We start from the raw sequence: 20222 nt of genomic DNA, 5'->3' as shown, positions 1-20222 counted from the left end.
AGGGGTGCCCGCAGCCAATCATGGGAGGCAGGTGGCGAGAAAGCAAAGGTTAACTGTGATCGCAGGGAGAAGCCCCTGGAAAAATCTACAGCTGGCTGCAGGCTGACTTGTTCTCAGCAAGGATCCTTCTGCTCTGCAAAAAGTAGGCCAGCGTTCAGCCAGCCCAGAGTGTCCCTCTGCAGGGTGGCTTAAATGCAGGGCTCATCAGGCTGGGTTTCCAAGTCATAGAAGGTGGGCTGCCTAGGAAAGAAGGAATTGGCCCTGGGACCAGATTTATAAAGAGGCAAGTCTCCTGAGTAATGAAGACGCGTGTTAGCGAGCTTTTCACTGGCTTCCCCTGGTTTACTTTGATTCCCTCTTTTGTTTCCCGCACGGGCCTGTCAAGACGCAGGGCCAGCCTGATGCCAGCTCACAGGTAAGAAGACAGAGGCAGGCAGGTGAGGTGCACTCTGATGAAAAACCGTAACATGGCACTTCACGGTTTGTAAAGTATCTTCCTCACTGTGTCAGCCCATTTCTCTTGACCCCTCCCTCCACAATTTCTTGTTAGATAGCTATTTGCCAAGTCCCTAGTGCATGCCAGACGGGGTCCTAGGGGATGGAGACACAGCAGGGTGTCAGATGAAAACAGCCCAGTGCCGTGGGGCAGGCATCACGTAAAGGGGGAGAAGCAGACATAAGAACATGTAATTAGGATAAAATGGATGTGATGCTAAGGAGAGCCCAGGGGGTCTGAACAGGGGAGGAGCTGTCCTGTCTTTGGGATTCTGGAGGGGGCTCCTTGACACGGACACCTGAAGGGTGAAGGGGAGTTAGCCAGGCTGAGCGCAGGGGGAGAAGTGTGTTCTGGACCGAGAGCATGAGAACGGGGGGAACCACGATAGAGAGGCAGAGGCCACATCAGCCAGGCCCTATACGCTGAATTAGGAACAGGTTCTAGTCCCAAGAGGATTGGAAGCAGGGTTGTGAGCTGAGGCTTACAAAGATCCTATGTGCCACCCCTCCCTTGACATAAAGCTTTAATAGCAAAGCTCTGGTGAGGCTGAAAGAACCAGTCACAAATGAGAAGAATTTTGCTGGGCTCCAGCAGGGGGCAGCCCAGCCAGGCAATTATCTGGCTGATGGCCGGGAGTATCTTAAAAACCGGCAGGTCCTGTTCATGGAAAACGTGGCAGGAGGGTAGCATTACAGGCCACGTGTCCAAGTGAATTCAGTATCCTCCCTGGGAGGCCTGTGCAAACCGGGTGAAGGTGAACTCCCAATATCTTATTTCTCTCTGTGCCTCTTGACAAAAAAGTACCCTTTGCCTGGGCTACTACAAGGTAGGCAGGCAGGGGAGGAGGCCAAATGCTAACACCAGGTCCTGTTCATCCTGAGACACTGAAAAGGATGCTGGGCCGAAACAGCCCCTCACACCCGTCTGTCACTGCGACACCCATTCCAGTTCCAACAGTCATTGGAAACACCAGCTCTGGGGCATCTCTGCCAACCTAAAACCAGTAAACAACGGCCACTTCAGAATTTCTCAGCCTTCTAAGTCCTGGTCTAGCTGTGAGGGTCAATGGCATATTCCGTTGCCCCAGAAATCTCATGTGTTGGTGGTTGTGTCTGTCCCTCCCTCATCCCCCACAAAGTGAGAGGGCAAGTTTGCATCATGTTGTTGGGGAGCCTCAAATCTCAGAAAAGTCTTGCCAGAGGAGAGAATGGAGGTCTGCAGAGTAGGGGTCTTGAAGTCACAGCCGGCCTGGGCCCGGGCGAGGCTCAATCTCCGCTTTCACGACTGAGTCATTCCTCTGACATCTCATAGTGCTTGCATGAGAATTTTGTTTGAGGGGGTGGGGAAGTGACCCTCATCCGCAACACCTTGCCAGGTGAGAGACCTCTAAGAAAATGCTGTCCTGACAGCAGCTGGATTTGTCCAGGTCTCTCCCCTAAAGGCCAGGCAAAATACAAGTGCTGCTGGACTGCCATGAGAGGCATGATAAAGTTGACCTGATTGTCCTATTTACGGGATTGCTTTGTCCTCGTGGTACCAGGAGCCCGGAGTTTCATCCCATGTGCACACAACCATGTGAAACAGTGTGCCCTGTCCTCAGGAATTCCTCACTGCTCTCAGGGACACCATGGCCTTCCTGCCCACCCATGACCTCCTGCCGCTCCCCACCACTGTGCTCCAGGAGCACCCATCCAACCAGGGACCATGCTGGGCCACAGTCCCACCTTTCACCTTTGTCCCTGCCTTGCCTTCCCACTGCCAGGAATGCCGTTCCCGCTCTGCCCCCAGAAGCTCCCATTGCTCCCTAAATCTGGGTTCAGGGACTACCTTCTCCATGAGGCCTCCCCAGGCCCTCAGTCTGTGCTATCTCTGGAAGGCAGAACAGAGTTTCAGATCACAGGTTCAAATCCTGGCTCTGCTACTTTCTATGTGACCTTTTTTTTTTAATTTCAGAGAGAGAAAGAATGCACACGTGAGTGGAGGAGGAGCAGAGGGATTGAGAGAGAGAGAGAGAGAGAGAGAGAGAGAGAGAGAGAATTCCAAGCACAGGTCTCGATCCCACACCCTGGGATCACCACCTGAGCCTACATCAAGAGTCGGATGCTCAACTGACTGAGCCACCCAGGCGCCACTATGTGACTTCTAACCAATAACCTGAATCATTTCGGGCCTGGAGTTCTTCATCTATAAAAAGGGCTAAAATAACCCTGCTTCACGGGGCGGGGTGCAACATTCATTGGGAAGAGACACACAGAACGCCTAGGGGTGTGCCTGGCATTGAGCAATGCTGTGCACCTACCCTCGTTCTCACCAACACCTTCATCATGCACTTCTCTTACTGCACACGCCACACTCCGTTATAACTGCTCTTCTCATTACTAGAAGGTCCACGAAGGGAGGGCTGACTGCCATCTGTACGTGGAAGAACAGCAGTGAAGCTCTGTCTCCTACCAGCTGTGCAACTCTGGGCACGTGACTTAACCTCTCTGTGCATCAGTTTCCTCATCTGTGAATGGAGAGAATATTGCCTACTATGCTGCGGAGCGTGAGGATTATGTGAACTAGTGCATATAGAACACTTAGAAGGTTGTCTGGCAGCCATCAGCACCTTGTTGATGTTATCGGCGGGATTATCGTCATCACCGTCCCTATCCTCTCCCTCGTCAACACCCCAGCAGCACCACGCGGATGCTGAGGGCTCCCTGGGTGTCTGCAGAATGTGATCCCCACGTCATATCTGAAAGCCTAAGAGGCAATCACACAGGAGGCTGCCTGTGAGAAGGCACAACCTCAAAGTTTGCCCTGAGATAAGACCGCACCACACTTCTTGCTGCCCTTTGGGAGAAACGCCTGTCCCGCTGCCTGACTCAACCCATGGCCCTCGGAGGACAAAGTCTAACAACACAGTAAACTACCAGAAACTACCAGGCACATATAACATGCTGCCTGGGCTGGATATACACTCTCTTGCTCCCATGACTTCTTCAGTCCCCTGACAATCTTCCCCACGCTACAGCCCCCAGAGACTGGAACATACTATGAAATTTCAGCACAACCAACAAACATCCTGCATTTCAGAGTCAGGCAGACCTGATTACAAATACTGGCTCAGGCCTTTCTAGCTGTGTGACTTTGGATAAGTGACTGCCCGTCTCTGAGCCTCGGGTCCCTCCCCTATCAAAGGGAGACATGATAATGCTCATTCACCTCTCAGAGGAATTCTAAGGATTAAATGAGATAAACCAATGTGAAGCAGATGATGCAAATTAGGGCTAGCTAATTGATAGAGCCAGATGCAAGATGAAATGGGGGGGGTCCTGATTGAAAGTTATTAAGGAGTTTCAAGATGGGGGTGGGGGAGGGGGAGGGCAAGTACAGGGCCTTCTGAGCACAGGGCTCTGTGTGCCTGCCCAAGTCCCATGCTCCTGAAGCGGGCCTGACCGGTCACAGAGGAGACATCCTCCAGGGAACAGTCATTCTTCTCCTCCTTTCTATGAAACCCAGCACCAGTGCTGCCGATGGGGTAAAATCAGACCCTCCCGGTGGCTGGGAGCGGCTCACCTTCCTTCAATGCTGCAACTCGTGGCCCAGCTGCCTACTGAAATGGCCGAGCCGAACTTGGCTGCCCCAATCCTGGAGAGCGTGCCCCCTCCCCGATGCTCAAATCCTGACGCCAGAAGGAGTCCAGCCCCTTTGGGCTGGTGGAGCTTCTTTCTGCTCTCCGATTTATCCAGATGGGCCGGTGTTCCCAGCAGAACCGGCCTTCGATCCCTGCCCTCCACGGGTTGTGTGAACCCGCAGCCCATCCGTGGGCCTGGCTCGGCACCCCTCCCCCACTGATTATTATTGGACTGAGTTTGCTGCCAACATTGAATAAGCGATTCGGTTCGCAGGAAAAAAAAATCAACAATGGAAGCTCCTACCAGAAGTGTTTAAGGTTGGCAGCACAGGCCCGAATCCCCACACGGCAAACGTCAGCTGGAAGTGAGCAGAACACTCTTTTTCCAGACAGGGCATGTGTCACGAGTTTGCCACAGTCCTCACTGCTCCCTCATGTCACACACCAGACCTGCCGCCCTCACGCCTGCCCCTGCTGCCAGCTCACTCTAGCCAGCCTAATTTCAGGCTGCAGGGGGGCACTCTGACCCGAGGAAGAGCAGAACAACACGGACTCGGGTAATTTTAAAGGGCCTCATCATCAAACGCAAGAATTATGGTGTAAGAAACTCCTGACCAGGATTCGGCAGTCACGAACCTGGCTCAAGGGAAGAAGCTTTTTCTGTACAAGGCCCCTTTCCCAATTCAAGATTTATTTCCGAAGACATTTTATTTTTCAACCCATTTGAAACTGACCAGGCTTTGGCTCCAACTGTACAATGGTGCCCGTCCCCCCCCCCACCCCCATGAACTTGGACCTTTCCCATCCTCTTTCCAGAGCCGCATCTTGCTGGCGCGTGTGTACCAGGAAGAAATGGGACGGGGGTCACAACTTACACCCACCTGTCCCTGCAGCACCATGGCTGTGACGTGCAGATAAAGGGCTGCCAGGAAGGTAAGAAGACGGGAGGCCAGGAGACGGAGCCTGCTTCTGAAATGCCTTCCCGATAAAACTCAGAGCAAGATGCAAACTAACCCTCTCTGAGCATTCACAGGAGCGAGGCAAGGATTAATGACCTCCCCGTATCCCTCTCTCCCCTCAGGTTTTATTTCAGCATCCAGGAGAATCTGAGTAAAGTGCCTCCATTCTGCTTTTTAAAAAAATTAAAAAAAAAAAAAAAAGAAAAGAAAAACAGTTTTCAGTGGCATATGTCATCACTGAATTAATGCTGTTTGCCTTTTACTGGCTTGGCTCCCATCCCAGTAGAAGCAAATAAAAACGGAGTACAATGTACTATAAATGCTACAGGCAGTGATACATCAGACGGACCCATGTGAAGCGCTTCCTACCCCACGGTTAGCGCTCACCCTCTGCAGCAGGACAAAACCCCTACGCTGTCAAGATGACAATGAGCTTGGATCCAAGGACCGCCATCAGGAGTACGGGAAAGTGGGACTCTTTCACCATTTAGGAAAGGTCAAGAGAAGGACAAACGGCACACTCATAATTCAGCCTGGTTCAACTGTGGGCGACTTGATTACGTTTGCTCTGGGTAACACCACTCATTAAAAACCACCCACATTTGTGAATTCAGACGCTTAAGAAAAAATCTATGATAAAAAAAACAAAACATAAAATTTACCATCTTAACCATTTCTAAGAGTACAGTTGAGCAATGTCAAGTACATTCGCACTGTTGTGCAACGAATCTCCGGAATCTGTTTTTCATCAGCAAAATGGAAACTCAATACCCATTAAACAACAACTTCCCCCCCCCCCCCCATTCTCCAGCCTTTGGTGTCTGTCTTTCCTTCTCCGTCTCTATGGCTTTGACTGACTGTAGGCACTTCGCGCAAGTGAGATCATATATTTGTCTTTTTGTGCCTGGCTTATTTCACTTAGCATAACGTCCTCAAGGCTCACGTACATTGTGACAAGAATCAGAATGCCCTTCCTTGTTGAGGTTGAATAACATTCCATTGTATGTAGATACCACATTTTATTCATCCATTCATTTGTTTGGGTAACAACCCAAATGGGCATCCCTTGGCTACTGCGAAAATGCTGCAATGAACAGGAATGTATAAATATCTCTTTGAGACCCTGCTTTCAATTCTTTTGGGTATATACCCGGCAGTGGGTTCGCTGGATCATATGGTAAGTTCTATTTGTAATTCTTTTAGGAACCACCATATTGTTTTCTACAGCGGCTGTCCCATTTTACATTCCCACCAACAGTGCACAAGCATTCCAAATTCTCTATGTTTTCGCCAACATTTTGTTATTTTCTGTTTTGTTTTTTTTTTGATGGTAGCCAAGCAGATGTGAAGTGAAAAGGTGGCTGGTTTTTTACGGGGTTACAAAATTTGTCTTTATTCGTCTTGAGCCCTGACATCATCTACACCAAGGCTGCAAAGACATGACTGTCAGTTACAAACACACATATTCTCCTGCAAGGGGCCCTGGCTCTATGTTCCTATTACCATGCTTGAGCTAGATTAGCGCATCATGTATTTCCATTTATATTACCACCCGGAGTTCTTGTGAATAAGCACTCCTTACCCCCTCACAGAGAGCTCCTTCATCACAAACAATCAAACAATAGTCTGTCATGTCTATTTCAATTAGGTGTTGGAAAATTGAGGGTGTTTGATAAATCCCAGTTTAATTCTAAGCCCTATGAACAGGCTGGTCCTGATCTACCAAACCATCGCCATAGACGCTTTGTTGCCAACATCATGCGCCTCTGCCGTCAGCTGGGACACAGGCCGTACACCCTACCTTGTCAAAGACACCACCCCCTACAACCCGAATTCCCGACTCCAGTCTCTTTGGAAACCCACCCATTCTGGTTTCCCACACCAAGAGATACATAATCTGTCCTAGTTCAAAGATCCCTCAGTGGGGAATGCCAACGTCCAAGGGCCCAGACACTTTGTGGGAGGCGACGAAACCACAGCAGCACTGAGTAAACCCCTTGAAGACACTCCAAGCTAATTTCCTGGGACACTCCTAGGAAGGTGATAGCCAAGAACAGGGGTGATCAAGATGATCTAGAAAACACCTCCGAAGAAAGAAGCCTGACCAAGAAAGCTAGCCCTGGCTGCAGATTGCTTTGGAGAGTCCATACAAGAGTCCATACAAGTGCTGCCGTAATTTTTTTTTTTTTTTTTAACATAGTTGTGTTACATCCTCTGCTCCCTCGACCTCTGTATACTACGGCTGGGTATCACACACATGATTTCTGCCCTATCTTCACGAGCCCTTCCTAGTACTTATTTTTGTCCTTAATTATTTCTTTCCTCAAGTATACTTTGAAAAGGAAACTTTGTATTAAGAGGATAAATCAGTTTCTCAACCCCAGCACTGTTGAACATTTGGGACCAGGTAGTTCTCTGTGGTGACGGGAGAGTCTGTGTTAGTGTAGGATGTTCAACAGCATCCCTGTCTTCTGCCTAACTAGATGTCAGGAGCAGCCCCCTCCCTAGGTGTGACAACCAGAAATGTTTCCAGATATGGCCAAATGCTTTCGGGAAGAAGGGGGGGACAAATCCTCAATGGTTGAGAACCTCTGCTATCAATAGAAAACTAGTATTTTTTCTAAAATACACATTCAAATATTCACTTAGTAATCAAAATTTCATCTGAAATCATCTTGTGTTGCCCACTCGGGATAAGTCCAAAGCCAGAAGGAAGGGAGCACAGCTTGAGGTGGGTTCCCCTGGATCTGGGAGTCAGGGCCTGTGTCCGAGCTCCATCTCATCACATGCTGTGTTGCCTGGGCACGTTCCTTAGGCTTCTGAGCCTCGGTTTCCTCACTGGCCAAAGGTGGTAAGGACAGCATGGTCGCCCAGGTGCTACAGGACTACAAACACACAGCTTGACTTTTAGCAACAGGCAACACCAGCACAGAACAAATGTGAACTGGTGATGTTACTGTTTCTCTAATCAAAGGTTTTCACGGCGGGGTTCCTTAGAGCTTGAGAGTTCCAAAGGGGGTTCCTTGGGGTTTGCCCAAAGGAGAGGAGGGGTGGCTGGAGCTTGGCACCCTTCACTCTGGCTCAAAGCAGAGAACCAGCCCAACGAACGGACCCTGACCTTTCTGAGCTCATGGTCTGGACAAAAGGAGGCCACGGGCCAGCTCTGGCCTGGAGACTGTGGAATGCTGACCCCTGAACCGGACCACCCTTTTAGCGCCTGGCTCAGGGCTGAAGCAGAGGAGGCAGCGGTGAGCTTTCAGTGATTGAGTGTTGGCACACTGGGGTTCTGAGCAGGAACAGTCTGAAAAAGGACTTTCCCTGATTCAAGGAAAGGAAAATGGAAAACCCTAGCACTAAACGATCACTTCATCCACCATGCCCACCCTGAAATGCTCCTGCTAGGGCACGCGGTACTGCACACATTTCATCGCATCAAATGGTTACTGGGGGTGCCTCCACCGCAACCTGGCTGTGGCTCCCGAGAGAGGCGCCATGTTGGATTTCCATGCAGCACGCAACCCACCAAGGGCTTTCCCACCCACAGAGGTCAGCAAACAGAGTGGCTGCACTGAGGCTTCTAATCCTTTGGGTGGGCCTCCAGGGCAGCGGTGACTATAGCAATCAACTCTGTAAGTAGAGGCCAAGTACCCGTTCCCACCTACCCAGCCCAGGCATGGGTTTCATTTGGCCTCAGTGAAAACAAAAACAAGAAAGGAAGAGAAACATGAAGATGTTTTAAAAATTGGAACTCACTTAAAACCTGGGAGATTCTGCACAAAGACTGGGAGTTTTGTCTCATGGGGCAGCCTCAGGGGCTACCACCAGCGGGAACTGAGTGAGGCGGCCTTCTTTAGAAAGGACACGTGCTCTCGATTTGCTGTGGTCCTTACTGCTCCCTAACGTCCACCACCTGGTCCTCTCCTCTCACTGATGACACCTGTCTGACTTCCACAGTTGTCTGACTTTGCCACTTCTTCCACAGAAGGACTCCCCTCTTCTCCTTCCTTGTGAGTCAGTACCAAAGCTGTAGCAGTCACAGGACTTAAAAAGAGGTTATTGGACATCAGAGGAATTTTAAAAAAGCCTTTTGGAGATGTTGGTCAAAATACAACATAGTCTGTAACTTTAAACATTAATGCTTATGTCCAAGAGACTAAATACTGATTAAAGTACTTGCTTTTACTTTACTATGAAGAAAATATGAGACCAATTTAAACAAATGTACATGCAAAGTCTTTGAAATAAGTCAGAACTAACATGAAGATGATGGTGACTTTATCTAAAGAGCAAATGCCTTGGGGATGCCTAAGTGGCTCAGTCAGTTAAGCATCCTACTCTTGATTTCTGCTCAGGTCGTGATCTCAGGGTTGGTGAGTTTGAGCCTCTAATCCAGCTCTGCACGGACAGCACACAGCCTGCTTAGGATGTTCTCTCTCTCTATCCCTCCCTCCCCCTGCAAGTTCTCTCTCTCTCTTCAAAATACATAAATAAACAGTAAAAAAAAAAAAAGATAAAGAGTAAATGCCACACTGGAGGAGGCAGACAGGGAAAGGCTGGGACGGCTGGAAGCGAAGGAAGGTCTTGGGGATCACAGGCTGATGTGGGGTCGTGGGTTTTACCCTCAAGTCACTCAAAGCCTTCATTAACCAACAAGCACAGAGTCCGATGTGGGGCTCAAACTCAGGAACCCGAGTTCTGTCCAGTTCCTAAAAACTCTTCTAGTTTGTAAACAAATATCTTTTTAAAAATTTTTTCATGTTTATTTATTTTTGAGGGGGGGAGGGGCAGAGAGAGAGGGAGACACAGAATCCAAAATAGGCTCCAGGTTCTGAGTTGTCAGCACAGAGCCCGATGCAGGGCTTGAACCCACAAACCATGAGATCATGACCTGAGCCAAAGTCGGACACTCAACCGACTGAGCCACCCAGGTGCCCCTCACATATTTCTTCTTAAACCAGGGGTTGGCAAATGCTGCCTCGCATACCAACCCAGGTCCGTTGGGTCTGTTTTTGTAAACGGTTTTGTTGGAACTCAACCACATCTGCTCACTTACATATTGTCTTTGGCTACTTTTGTGCTACCTGGCCGGGTTGAGAAGTTTCGACGGAGACCTGTGGCCCGCAAGGCTTTGAGACATGAACCTTCCCGCTGAAGGGAACTGGTGAGGGAGTCACTCTGGTTTTACCGGTTTGGGGGCAGAGGCAGAGATCCTGGAGGCCAGTTTGAATGCCAGCTAGTTGGGGACCTCGGTCTTGGCCTGCTCCTTAATGTCCAGGGATGATTACAAAAGAAAGACCTGCACGGAGCCTCCTCAGAGTCACCATTGTGATTTTGTGGCCTTTGAATTATAGACAGCTCCTCTCCTTCCTTATGACTGACAGCAAGAGTGACTTCATTTATCTGTACCTCTGTCTGCACCGAGAGCTCCTGTTATCCCCACCTTCCAGACGAGAACACTGAGCAAAGACCGCCTGAGGAGCCAGAGTGAATACGGGGCAGACACTACTAGGGTGACGAGCCTCCAAAAGTCATTCTGCCATTGCACACGTGGACACTGATGGCGGAAGCTGGGGACCCACACACGCCAGCCCTGGGGCTGGAAACACAGTGCTCACCATCTGTTTCTCGTCCCTTTAGCTGGAATCTGACTCAGTTCCACTCACCTGGAACGTGCCCCAGGTCCCCACTGCTCTCCAGTCTTCTGAGCTGTAAACACTCCCAACCTAAGCTCTCAACAGTCACCTTGATCAGAAGGTGGGCAAAGACATGTTCAAGAGGAGCACGCTGTGAATACTACTTTGTTGGAACCTTTAGTCCACAGGTGGAGCTGCTCAAGTTTGAAAATCCGTTTTCAACAAGGTCCACCACTGGTCTTTGGAGAAACCCCATTGGTCCAAGCCACCCCTGCCATCACCTCCTAACCGGGCTTCTAGTGTCCGTTCTCACCTTCCCTGTGCAATCTCCACAGACAGCCAGAGTGGTCTTTCCAAAAGGTTAATCAGATGAGGGGATCTCCGCTGAAATCCATCACTGGTTTTCCATTTCAGTTAGAATCAAATTCTCAGCACGGACGATGAGCCCCCCTCCTGGCCTGAGCTCTGCCCATCTGTGAACTCATCCGTCATCCTTCCTCCCAACTCTCACCACTGGCCTGCGGATAGGTCTTAAACTGCTCTAAATGAATCCCCACGTTGGGTCTCTAGACTGTCTATCCCTGCAGCCTAGAACGCTCTCTGATGGATCTCTGCATGGCTACCTCCTCACCGCTTGGGTCTCTCCACTAATGTCATTCCTTGACCACTCGATGCCATACTGCTCCCCCCCGCTCAACTCTGGCACTATTTGAAGTTATGCATTTCTTCCTTGCAATATTCTCAAGCTTCTCCACTAAAACATAAACCCCTGGAGAACAGAAGCCTGCCTTGATCTGTGTTCTATTCCCAATGCTTCGTGCAGTGCCCAGAACACAGCGGGTACTCCATAAATATTTCTTTAATATCTTCAAATGCAAGAAATTCTGTTTCACAGCCATTCCTAGAGGGAATGTCATGATTCATGTAGGAATGGCTTCAAACGGCTTTATAAGTGGCCCAGTATTTCCTTCACTCAACTCCACGGAAGGCTACTCTGTACCTTTCCCTAAAATCAAGACAAACTGAGCAACACCCATAGGAAACCCAAACTTCAAAAAACGAGTCCATACCAGCTTTAAGGAGGAACGTAATTCAAAACATGAAAATTTATTCTAAGTTGTATCTTAACATACGAGATCTCAGCTTTAGATGAATTTTAATGTTTACAAGTGCAAAAGCAAATAAATATTTACCAGTTGCTTTTTTTTTTTGCACTCTTATAACTCCACAACAGCTTAGATGCAAAAAAAATTGTTGCTAAACATCTTGTAGTCTGGCAAAAAGAAGAATTTCTTATTAAGAAAACCCCTCACAACAATAACAACCCCTCATGCTCACGGCTGCCTCGCGGAGATGAACAGGATGGTTCGTTAGGATCTGAGCGTTGGATAGAGCAGCACATCTCACTGGTCAGGATGACAGGGAGCGTTGCCTCACGGTGGAGGCCACGCCAACCATGCCCTGCTCTCACCATCCATGAGCTGGGTGATGCATGCAGCAAACAGGGCTCTGGGACAGAGAGCCCTAATCTCCGGGCTCGGACGGTGAGCTATTAGCAGCCTGCTGCACGCTGGAGGGTCTCAGGCTTTTGGTTTCGACGTGAATGTCACTTCCCCAGCTGGGCCTATCTTGGTTAAGAGAGGTCCCTGACCTCCTCATGATTCTTTTCAGCGGCACCCTGTTTATTCCCTCTATGACCGTTTCACAGATTCCAATTTCAGTTGGCAGTTTCCTGGCTAGCTAGCGGACCTGCTCGCTTGCTGTGTTGACACCCTGCTTCCTCGCTTCCCCGTGGGCGCTCTAGCTGAGTGCCATCGTCGCTGAGTCCTTTATACAGTGAGCCTCAAGAGGCAGAGGCTGTGCTTACCTCGGTTCGCACCCACCCAGGGCCTGGCACCAAACAGTCAGTCCATAAACACAGGTGCTAAATGAATACAGAATGAAATCTTGGGGCGCATGGGTGGCTCAGTTGGTTGAGCGTCTGACTTCGGCTCAGGTCATGATCTCGCAGTTCGTGAGTTCAAGCCCGGCGTCGGGCTCCATGCTGACAGCTCAGAGCTTGGAGCCTGTTTCAGATTCTGTGTCTCCCTCTCTCTCTCTGACCCTCCCCCGTTCATGCTCTGTCTGTCTCAAAAATAAATAAACGTTAAAAAAAATTTTTTTTTTTAAAAAGAATGAAATTTTGGGGCGCCTGGGTGGCTCAGTTGGTTACGCGTCTGACTTCAGCTCAGGTCATGATCTCACGGCCTGTGAGTTCAAGCCCCGCATTGGGCTCTGTGCTGTGCTAGCTCAGAGCCTGGAACCTGCTTCCAATTCTATGTCTCCTTTTCTCTCTCCCCCTCTCCCATTTGTACTCTGTCTGTCTCTCTCTCTCGCAAAAATAAACATTAAAAAAAAAAAAATGAAATCTTAAAGAGGGGCTCCTGGGAGGCTCAGTTGGTTAAGCATCCGACTCCTGATTTCGGCTCAGGTCATGATCTCGTGGTTCATGGGTCTGAGCGTCACAAGGGACTCCACTCTAATAGTGCAGAGTCTGCTTGGGGGATTCTCTCTCCCTCTCCTTCTGCCCCTTCCCCACTCACGCTCTCTCCCTCTCTTAAAATTAACTTAAGAAAAGCAAAAGAGTGAAATCTTAATGAATAAACTTCTTAAGATCAATGTCTTTTTTAATTCATTTACTTCACCGTGTCCAAGTCCTCGGAGGTACTCTGAGGTAAGTGGATTTTACCAGCAAACAAACATCAAGGCAAGACTTCCTCGAGCAACAATAAGAGGGAAAGTCTTCTTATTAGAACAAACCAGAGAGCAGCAAGAGAGACAGACAGATACAGGCACACACACGTCTCTTACGCCAGGGACACATACACTTCCAGGAATATGAAGTTCCCTATCCCAGTTTTTCTTAAAGGGGGAGACTGCTCACGGCAGCATGGAGCCTCACAGGAGGACCGGGCCACTTACCTGGATTGACAGTGATAAATTTGCTATCCTCGGAAAATCTGTCCCCTCGGGACACGGGCTTTTTCGATGGCATCTGGGGCCTCCTGGGATCACTCCCTTCAAAATGCTCCTCTGTGACTGTGGCGGGCACTTGGGTGGAGGTGACCGAGCCGGGGTCCAGGCCCGGGAGGGCATCCCTCCCATCATCGGGCCGGGCTGTAGGGACAGCAGTGTGGTCTTGCCTGTGCCCAGGCAGAGTCTGATGCCCACCGGCCTCTGCAGTCCTGTCGGGAGACGAGGGGGTGGGGGTGGGCTCGTCCTGGCTCCGCTCCTGGGTGGCGTGGGTCACCCCGCTCTTTTTCTTCTCGGAGTCCTTCTCCCCCTCCTCCTCATGCTCCCGCTCTCCGTCCTCACTCTCACTCTCCTCATCCTTTTCCCCTTCCTCCGCGCCCTCGCTGTCCCTGGTGGGCGCCGAGTCGCCGTCGGGGCCCGGGGAGGCCAAGGCCTCTGTGGTGGCTAGGACGGGCCTGCTGGCCTGCTTGCTGGCAGAGGCAGCCGTGGGCAGGCGCGTGGGCCACACGGTGCTGGGGAAGGACGGGATGCCACCACCGCTGAACCCCAGGCCCGCCAGGAGCGTGCTGGTGACCACCGAGGCCACGGTGGCCTGGCTGCCGCTGGAGGAGGGGCCCATCCCGGTCGCCATGGAGACAAATGAGAAGGGGATGCCGGACGACGTCCAGGTAGAAGACCCCGAGCTGATGGGGGCCATGTCGGCCGAAGAGGCAGGAGACGCTGTGGGCTTCAAAGGGTCACCCGGGGAGGTCAGGGGAAGGGACAGAAGAGAAAGCAGAGCCATGTCAGTCATCAGGATTGGGAAAAAGGCCCTGCTTATGACCCTCAGTAGGTTTTTGTGGTACCAAGGCTGACATGAGGTGGTCCGTGGTCACGTGACCACCTCCGGTCTCAACAGTTTTACAATCACTTTGAGCGCATTAAAAAATTCAACTAGCGTATCAAACCAACTCTTCACCACTTTTGCTTAGGAAGAAGCTCAGTGAGTGGCAAAAAAAAAAAAAAAAAAAAAAAAAAAGAAAAGTAAGTACCATTAAAGTTGGTATAAAGACCAATATCCGCTACGTAATAAATTAGCAACATCAGATGGTCACATGATCCTGGGCTGACCCTGCAAGAGGCAGGAGTCCCTGCTCTTTCATATGTATCACTGGCTCTCATGGAGAACACACAGCAACCAGGTCTAGAAAAGCCCTCCAGGGTCTGGTTCCTCCGTCTCAAAGTGAGGAAGCGGATGGACAGAAAGGGCACGTGGCTGTCCACGTCCGCAGCGGCAGGAGCCACACTCAACCCTGCACGCTCTGGGAAGTGGCTTACAGCCCTGCATCTTCCTCATGGGTCCCGTATAGCCGCTGCCGCTTCCGGAGTCTCTGGGTCTATTCATGGGGACCTCTACGCCCAGGTACATGAGGCACACAGGATCATCACCCCATTATCCAGGTCAGGAGACCAAGGCACAGAGATATTAAGGGCTAGAGGCAGGGCCGCCTGTGTTCAAGCCTCAACTCATTCTTCCCACCGTCCTAAACTAGGGCTTCTGTGTGAGAAGCAGATAACAGTATCTTGGAAAAACAAGAAATGTTGCTCTAAGTTACCTGTTTTAGTTCTTATAACCTGGTATAAGCATCCAGAATGCCATCCCCTCACTCATATAGTTCAAAACAATACAGCCAGAGCCACTTTGGTTCTTTAACGTTATCACCATATTTCACTTGGGAAACTTTGTAGTCTAAGGAAGGCCAATGTTAACACATGTTCGTTTCTAATGCTAAATGCCACATAAGACAAAGCATCCAGGACATAGAGGTCAGATGGTCTGGGCTTGAGTTGACAACCTCTTGTCTGGGTGATGCTGAGCACATTGTTTTAACTCACTAAGCCTCAGTTTCCTCTGTAAAATGGAAACAGTAGTAACACTAGTCTTACAGGATGCTGCAAGCAGTAAATGAAATAATAAAATCATCTAAAACCCAGGGAATGCTAGTAAATTTTAGACTATTACTGTTATTACCAACACTGTGATTGATATTATGATTGTTAGTTACACTAGGAATGGGAAAGCTTAGATATTAATTGAGGCTCCAGAAACTTGCAAATCCACGTAACTCTGGGGAAATGACAACCTCTGAATTGTAGCATATGTTCGACGAAGGGCTTGCAACAGACCTTTTGCACTCATTTGCACTCTTACATTGTATGATCCCATAGATTATAAATAATTTAAAATATGGAGAGTTTTTACCTTGATAGGAACTATACAGTACAACACAACAGCTTTAACTGTCGCCAAGCTTCTTTTCATAACACATTGAATTATAAAGAGGGAGAAATGTGATTTTTTTCTGTATTTTCACCTCTTCAAGAGCAGTTTAACAACATCCTACTGCCACCTCGTGGTCACGGTTTTAACTGCATTCGAGTTAACAACCAGCCAGGACAAAGCAATTACCGTTTGCTACTTACCACTCCTGTTTTAACAATTCGGGTCCCTTGGAATATTCGGGTAGTGTTAGCTGGGAAACAAAGAAATTACATTGTAAACAATATAACTTTTTTTTTGTTGTTCCAATAAAACTTATGATTTACATATAATTTTCGCATGTCATATTATTCCTTTGTAGATTTTTTCCCAACCATTTAAAAATGTAAAACCCTTCTTAGCTTGTGAGTCATTAAAAAACCTTTCACAGGGCTATGTAGCTTGCCTGCTGACTCTTGTCTTACGGTATTAGTTAAATTTTTTAAAAAAAATTTATTGTTTTCTGTTTTGAAGTAAAACTTACATAAGTAAATCTACAAATTTTAGGTGTACTGTCCAAGTAATTTTCTCTATAAACACCTGTGTAACTACTACCCATATTGAGACATATATAGATGTTGGCCAGCACTCCAGAAGGTTTGCATAAGCCCCACACAATACTGACCCCACCTTTCCAAAAGGTAACCCACAATTCTGACCTGTGTTTTGTCTATCTCTGATTTCATATAAATGGAATCATTATTGCACTGTTCCTACCTATCATCTTTCTTTTCAAGTTTATTTATTTTTTTAGTAATCTCTGTACCCAACTTGGGGCTCAAACTCATGACCCTCAGATCAAGAGTCACATGCTCTTCTGACTGAGCCAGCCAGACAACCCCCCTACCTACCATCTTTTTGTTTATAATTTCCTATATTATCAATTCCGTGATTATAACGTGAATCCTGAACTTATTATAGTTTACCTTAAATTAGTATTTGTACCACTTCCTAAAAACACAAGAACTGTACAATAATTTAACTCTATTTGCCTGCCTCGCCTTCTGTGTGCTGTCATATATTTTATATTTTATTTCTACTTCAGTTTTAAAGCCCCGTAAGATACCACCTTCATTGCTTCATTGCTTTAAATTGTCAAATTCTGATATGACCCACACAACATTCGTTCTGATGTTTGTTCCTTCCTGTGGTTCTGCCTCTTATTGTTGTTAAACAATATAACTCTAGAAAATGTTTAATTGTGGTAAAATACACATAAACTTACCATCTTAACTGATTAATTTTTTTTTTTTTTTTTAAATTTTTGAGAGAGAGACAGAGAGACAGAGAGAAAGAGAGAGAAGGCTCCATGATCAGGGCAGAGCTCAACGAAGGGCTTGATCCTATGACCCTGGGATCATGGCCTGAGCTGAAATCCAGAGTCGAATGCTCAACCGAGCCGCCCAAGTGCCCCATCTTAACCACTTTTAAGTGTGCAGTTCAGTAGTGTTAAGTATGTTTTCATTGGTGTACAACCAATCTCGGAATTTTTCATCTTTCAAAACTGAAACTCTGTACCCATTCACCCCTCTCCCAGCCTCTGGCAACCACCATTCTATTTGATGTTTCTATATGTTTGACTACTCTAGATACTTCACATAAGTGGAATCATATATATTTGCCTTTTTGTGACTGGCTTATTTCATTTAGCACAAGGTCTTTGAGGTTCATCCATGCTGGGCCATGTGTCAGAATTTCCATCCTTTTCAAGGCTGAATAATATTCCACTCTATGCACACACAGCATTTTCTTTATCTATTCATTGTTAGTGGACACTTGGGTTGCTTCACTACTGTGAATAATGCCAAAGAGTCTAATTAAAGAAAATAGCAAAGTGCTTCTTTGTGGTTATCTCCAAATAGGAGTGTTATATAAACTAAAAGTTTGCTTCCTATATATACATGGCACTGAAAAATCAGAAAAAAAAAAAAAAAAAGCTAAATACCAAAGTATATAATATGCGTGTCTGTTGTAAGTTTTTACCTAAACCAGGAGTGGCAAACGACTGGCATAATTTTTGTTTGGCCTGCAAGCTTTTTTAAAACTGAACTTGTTGCAATAGCTTTCAAACTAAAAATCCCAATTTCCTGCTTATCCTGTAAAGTCACAATATTCAGTAAAACTGAACTCTCCTCCCTGCAGGGACCGAGCATCCCTCAGTGGATGGTGGATGTAGGATGTCCAGCTTCCCGTTGATAACCCTCCCCGTGTCTATACATGTGCCTTGCACGGCCCCAGGGGCACCTGAGTCTGCAACCCCCAGCCTAATGACACATTCATTTTGCATAGTTGGAAAGTCGAGATGAACTCTCGACTTTGGAAAGAGATGCATAGTGGGAAAGAGATGAACGTGGAGTACTCACCTCCCTTCGTTAAAGCGGGTCATCTAAAGAGACCTATGTCACCTGCCCTTTACAAAGGGCTCTGATTGAGGCCCAGAAACGAAGCAGCAACTCAGCACACATACTTCTCATTAACGTTTGACAGTTTCTACCGGGCTGGTTCAAGCTGTGGTGACCAGGAAGTTTCTCCGGGACCGTTGGTATCAGAAATGCTTAACCTGGCACCCATGGGCCCAGGGGGATTCAGGGACAGGAAAAAAAAGGCATCTGCCTTTTCCCACCAAGCTCTCACTGACGTGAAACCAAGGCTCTCCTTCTGCCATGAGAGCAGCCAACACATCTCAGCAGCCCCAGCAGGACTTGTGACTTTGTCTCTGACTTAAGTCAGGGATTTTTATACTCCCTTATAATTGTTGTAGCTATTCTGCCACAACATTTATGTTTGTCGCCACTCAGACATCAAGGTAGCAAGCCGACCCAATGCTTGTCCTTCGATGCCTTAATAAAAAGAGGAAAAAGCATATATGACTATATGCCCAAATTTGTTTAAAATATTTTGACAACTGTATTTGAGCATAATTGGTTCCCTCTTCTGTGTATTTTACTTATTTAAAGTGATTGTGAGATGGGATCCATTGGCTTCAGGCTGCCTAATGGGTCTGTGGCTCAGAGAAAAGCTCAAGAACCACTATTTTCTATGACCGTTGAGAACTGCAGACAGGCTTTGAACACGAAGCAATCGATCTTTCCACCTGTTTTTGTTGAATTACAGGGGCCATAGGGTAATATTTAGGGGTGGTCTGTTGCTATGTATAAACGATCTGGATTTGGAATAAGAAATCAAGACACTGCTTAGTGGCCAAGTGGTTTTTTCTTGTTGCTGTTGTTTTTTTTTTCTGCAAGTTACTCGACTGCCTGGAACATCATCTCTCCATCAGTAAAATAACACGTACCTTACAAGCTGCCACTGCCATAGGGTCAAATGAAATAACTTACTAACTTATGGGAAAAGGCTCTGCAACTGTGAGCCATTCATGGATACTGCTTGCTATTATTACTATTATATTGGTCACACTCAAGTAAATATGTAACACTTAATAGTGTATTTACCATAATGTAAACATTCCAACATGGCTTCCTCATGCTCCCAAACCTGATGTACACTTCATCACTGGGAAACTTAATTATTCTGAACCAGGCCTCTGTGAAATTCCTTAAGCTTTTTTCCACTCCCTTTTAAGACTTGAGTCCTAACAGTTGATCAGTTCTGCACGCTGGGCTCCACTGCTCACAAACGCATCCTTGGCTCTCAAGATGAGGTGTGCTAGCCTCCCCGAAGAGTTAGTTCGTACGCTGCTCACCGGATGCCTAATTTAGGGAAGACGCAAAACCACTGTGGGGAGGCCCGGAGGATCCACACCCCTCTGTCAACGTATAGGGACAAGCAACAATATAGAAAACGAGGAAACGCACGTCCACCTCTGAACAAAGTGAGTCTTTCTAGACAAAGGAGACATTGGCCATTTCCAACAAGTCTCTGTGATCAGACATGTTAAATATTCCATGCTTGGAATTTATAGCTGACAAGGCCTTTTTGAATTACATTACATTACAAACATTTAATTTTTCAAAGTCCACACAGAAGCCAGCAAGCTCAGGGGCCTATTAATCAGGACAGGCAGTTCTGCAGATTCTAGGTTCTTGGTCGGAGCACACGGGAGGCCTAATCATGATTTATGCATCCCAAGTTCCAGGGCCCTGGCCTCAGCAAACTCCCACTGTGGCCTCCTATTCTCTCTCCCCTGGGCCTCACAGACCTGGCTCTGGCCTGTGGACCACCTCGTCAACACAGGCAGAGGGGC

At 47.8% G+C, this 20222-nt stretch overlaps 1 protein-coding gene across 4 annotated transcripts in view; it reads right to left on the bottom strand.

Moving 5' to 3' along the window:
* PTPRG (protein tyrosine phosphatase receptor type G) overlaps positions 1–20222 on the bottom strand; it is a 710659-nt gene that overhangs the window by 85495 nt on the left and 604942 nt on the right. For all 4 annotated transcript variants that reach the window (XM_042979322.1, XM_042979323.1, XM_042979324.1 and 1 more), the window contains exons 11-12: positions 16183–16232; positions 13669–14446 (exon numbers count right to left, since the gene is read on the bottom strand). In XM_042979322.1, the coding sequence (XP_042835256.1) occupies positions 13669–14446; positions 16183–16232 (828 nt within the window). The remainder of the gene's footprint in view (positions 1–13668; positions 14447–16182; positions 16233–20222) is intronic.

This window comes from Panthera tigris, chromosome A2, assembly GCF_018350195.1.
Source record: "Panthera tigris isolate Pti1 chromosome A2, P.tigris_Pti1_mat1.1, whole genome shotgun sequence".
Classification (NCBI taxonomy): Eukaryota; Metazoa; Chordata; class Mammalia; order Carnivora; family Felidae; genus Panthera; species Panthera tigris.
Note: the sequence above shows the minus strand (reverse complement) of the source record. Positions and strands in the feature narration are given on the sequence as shown.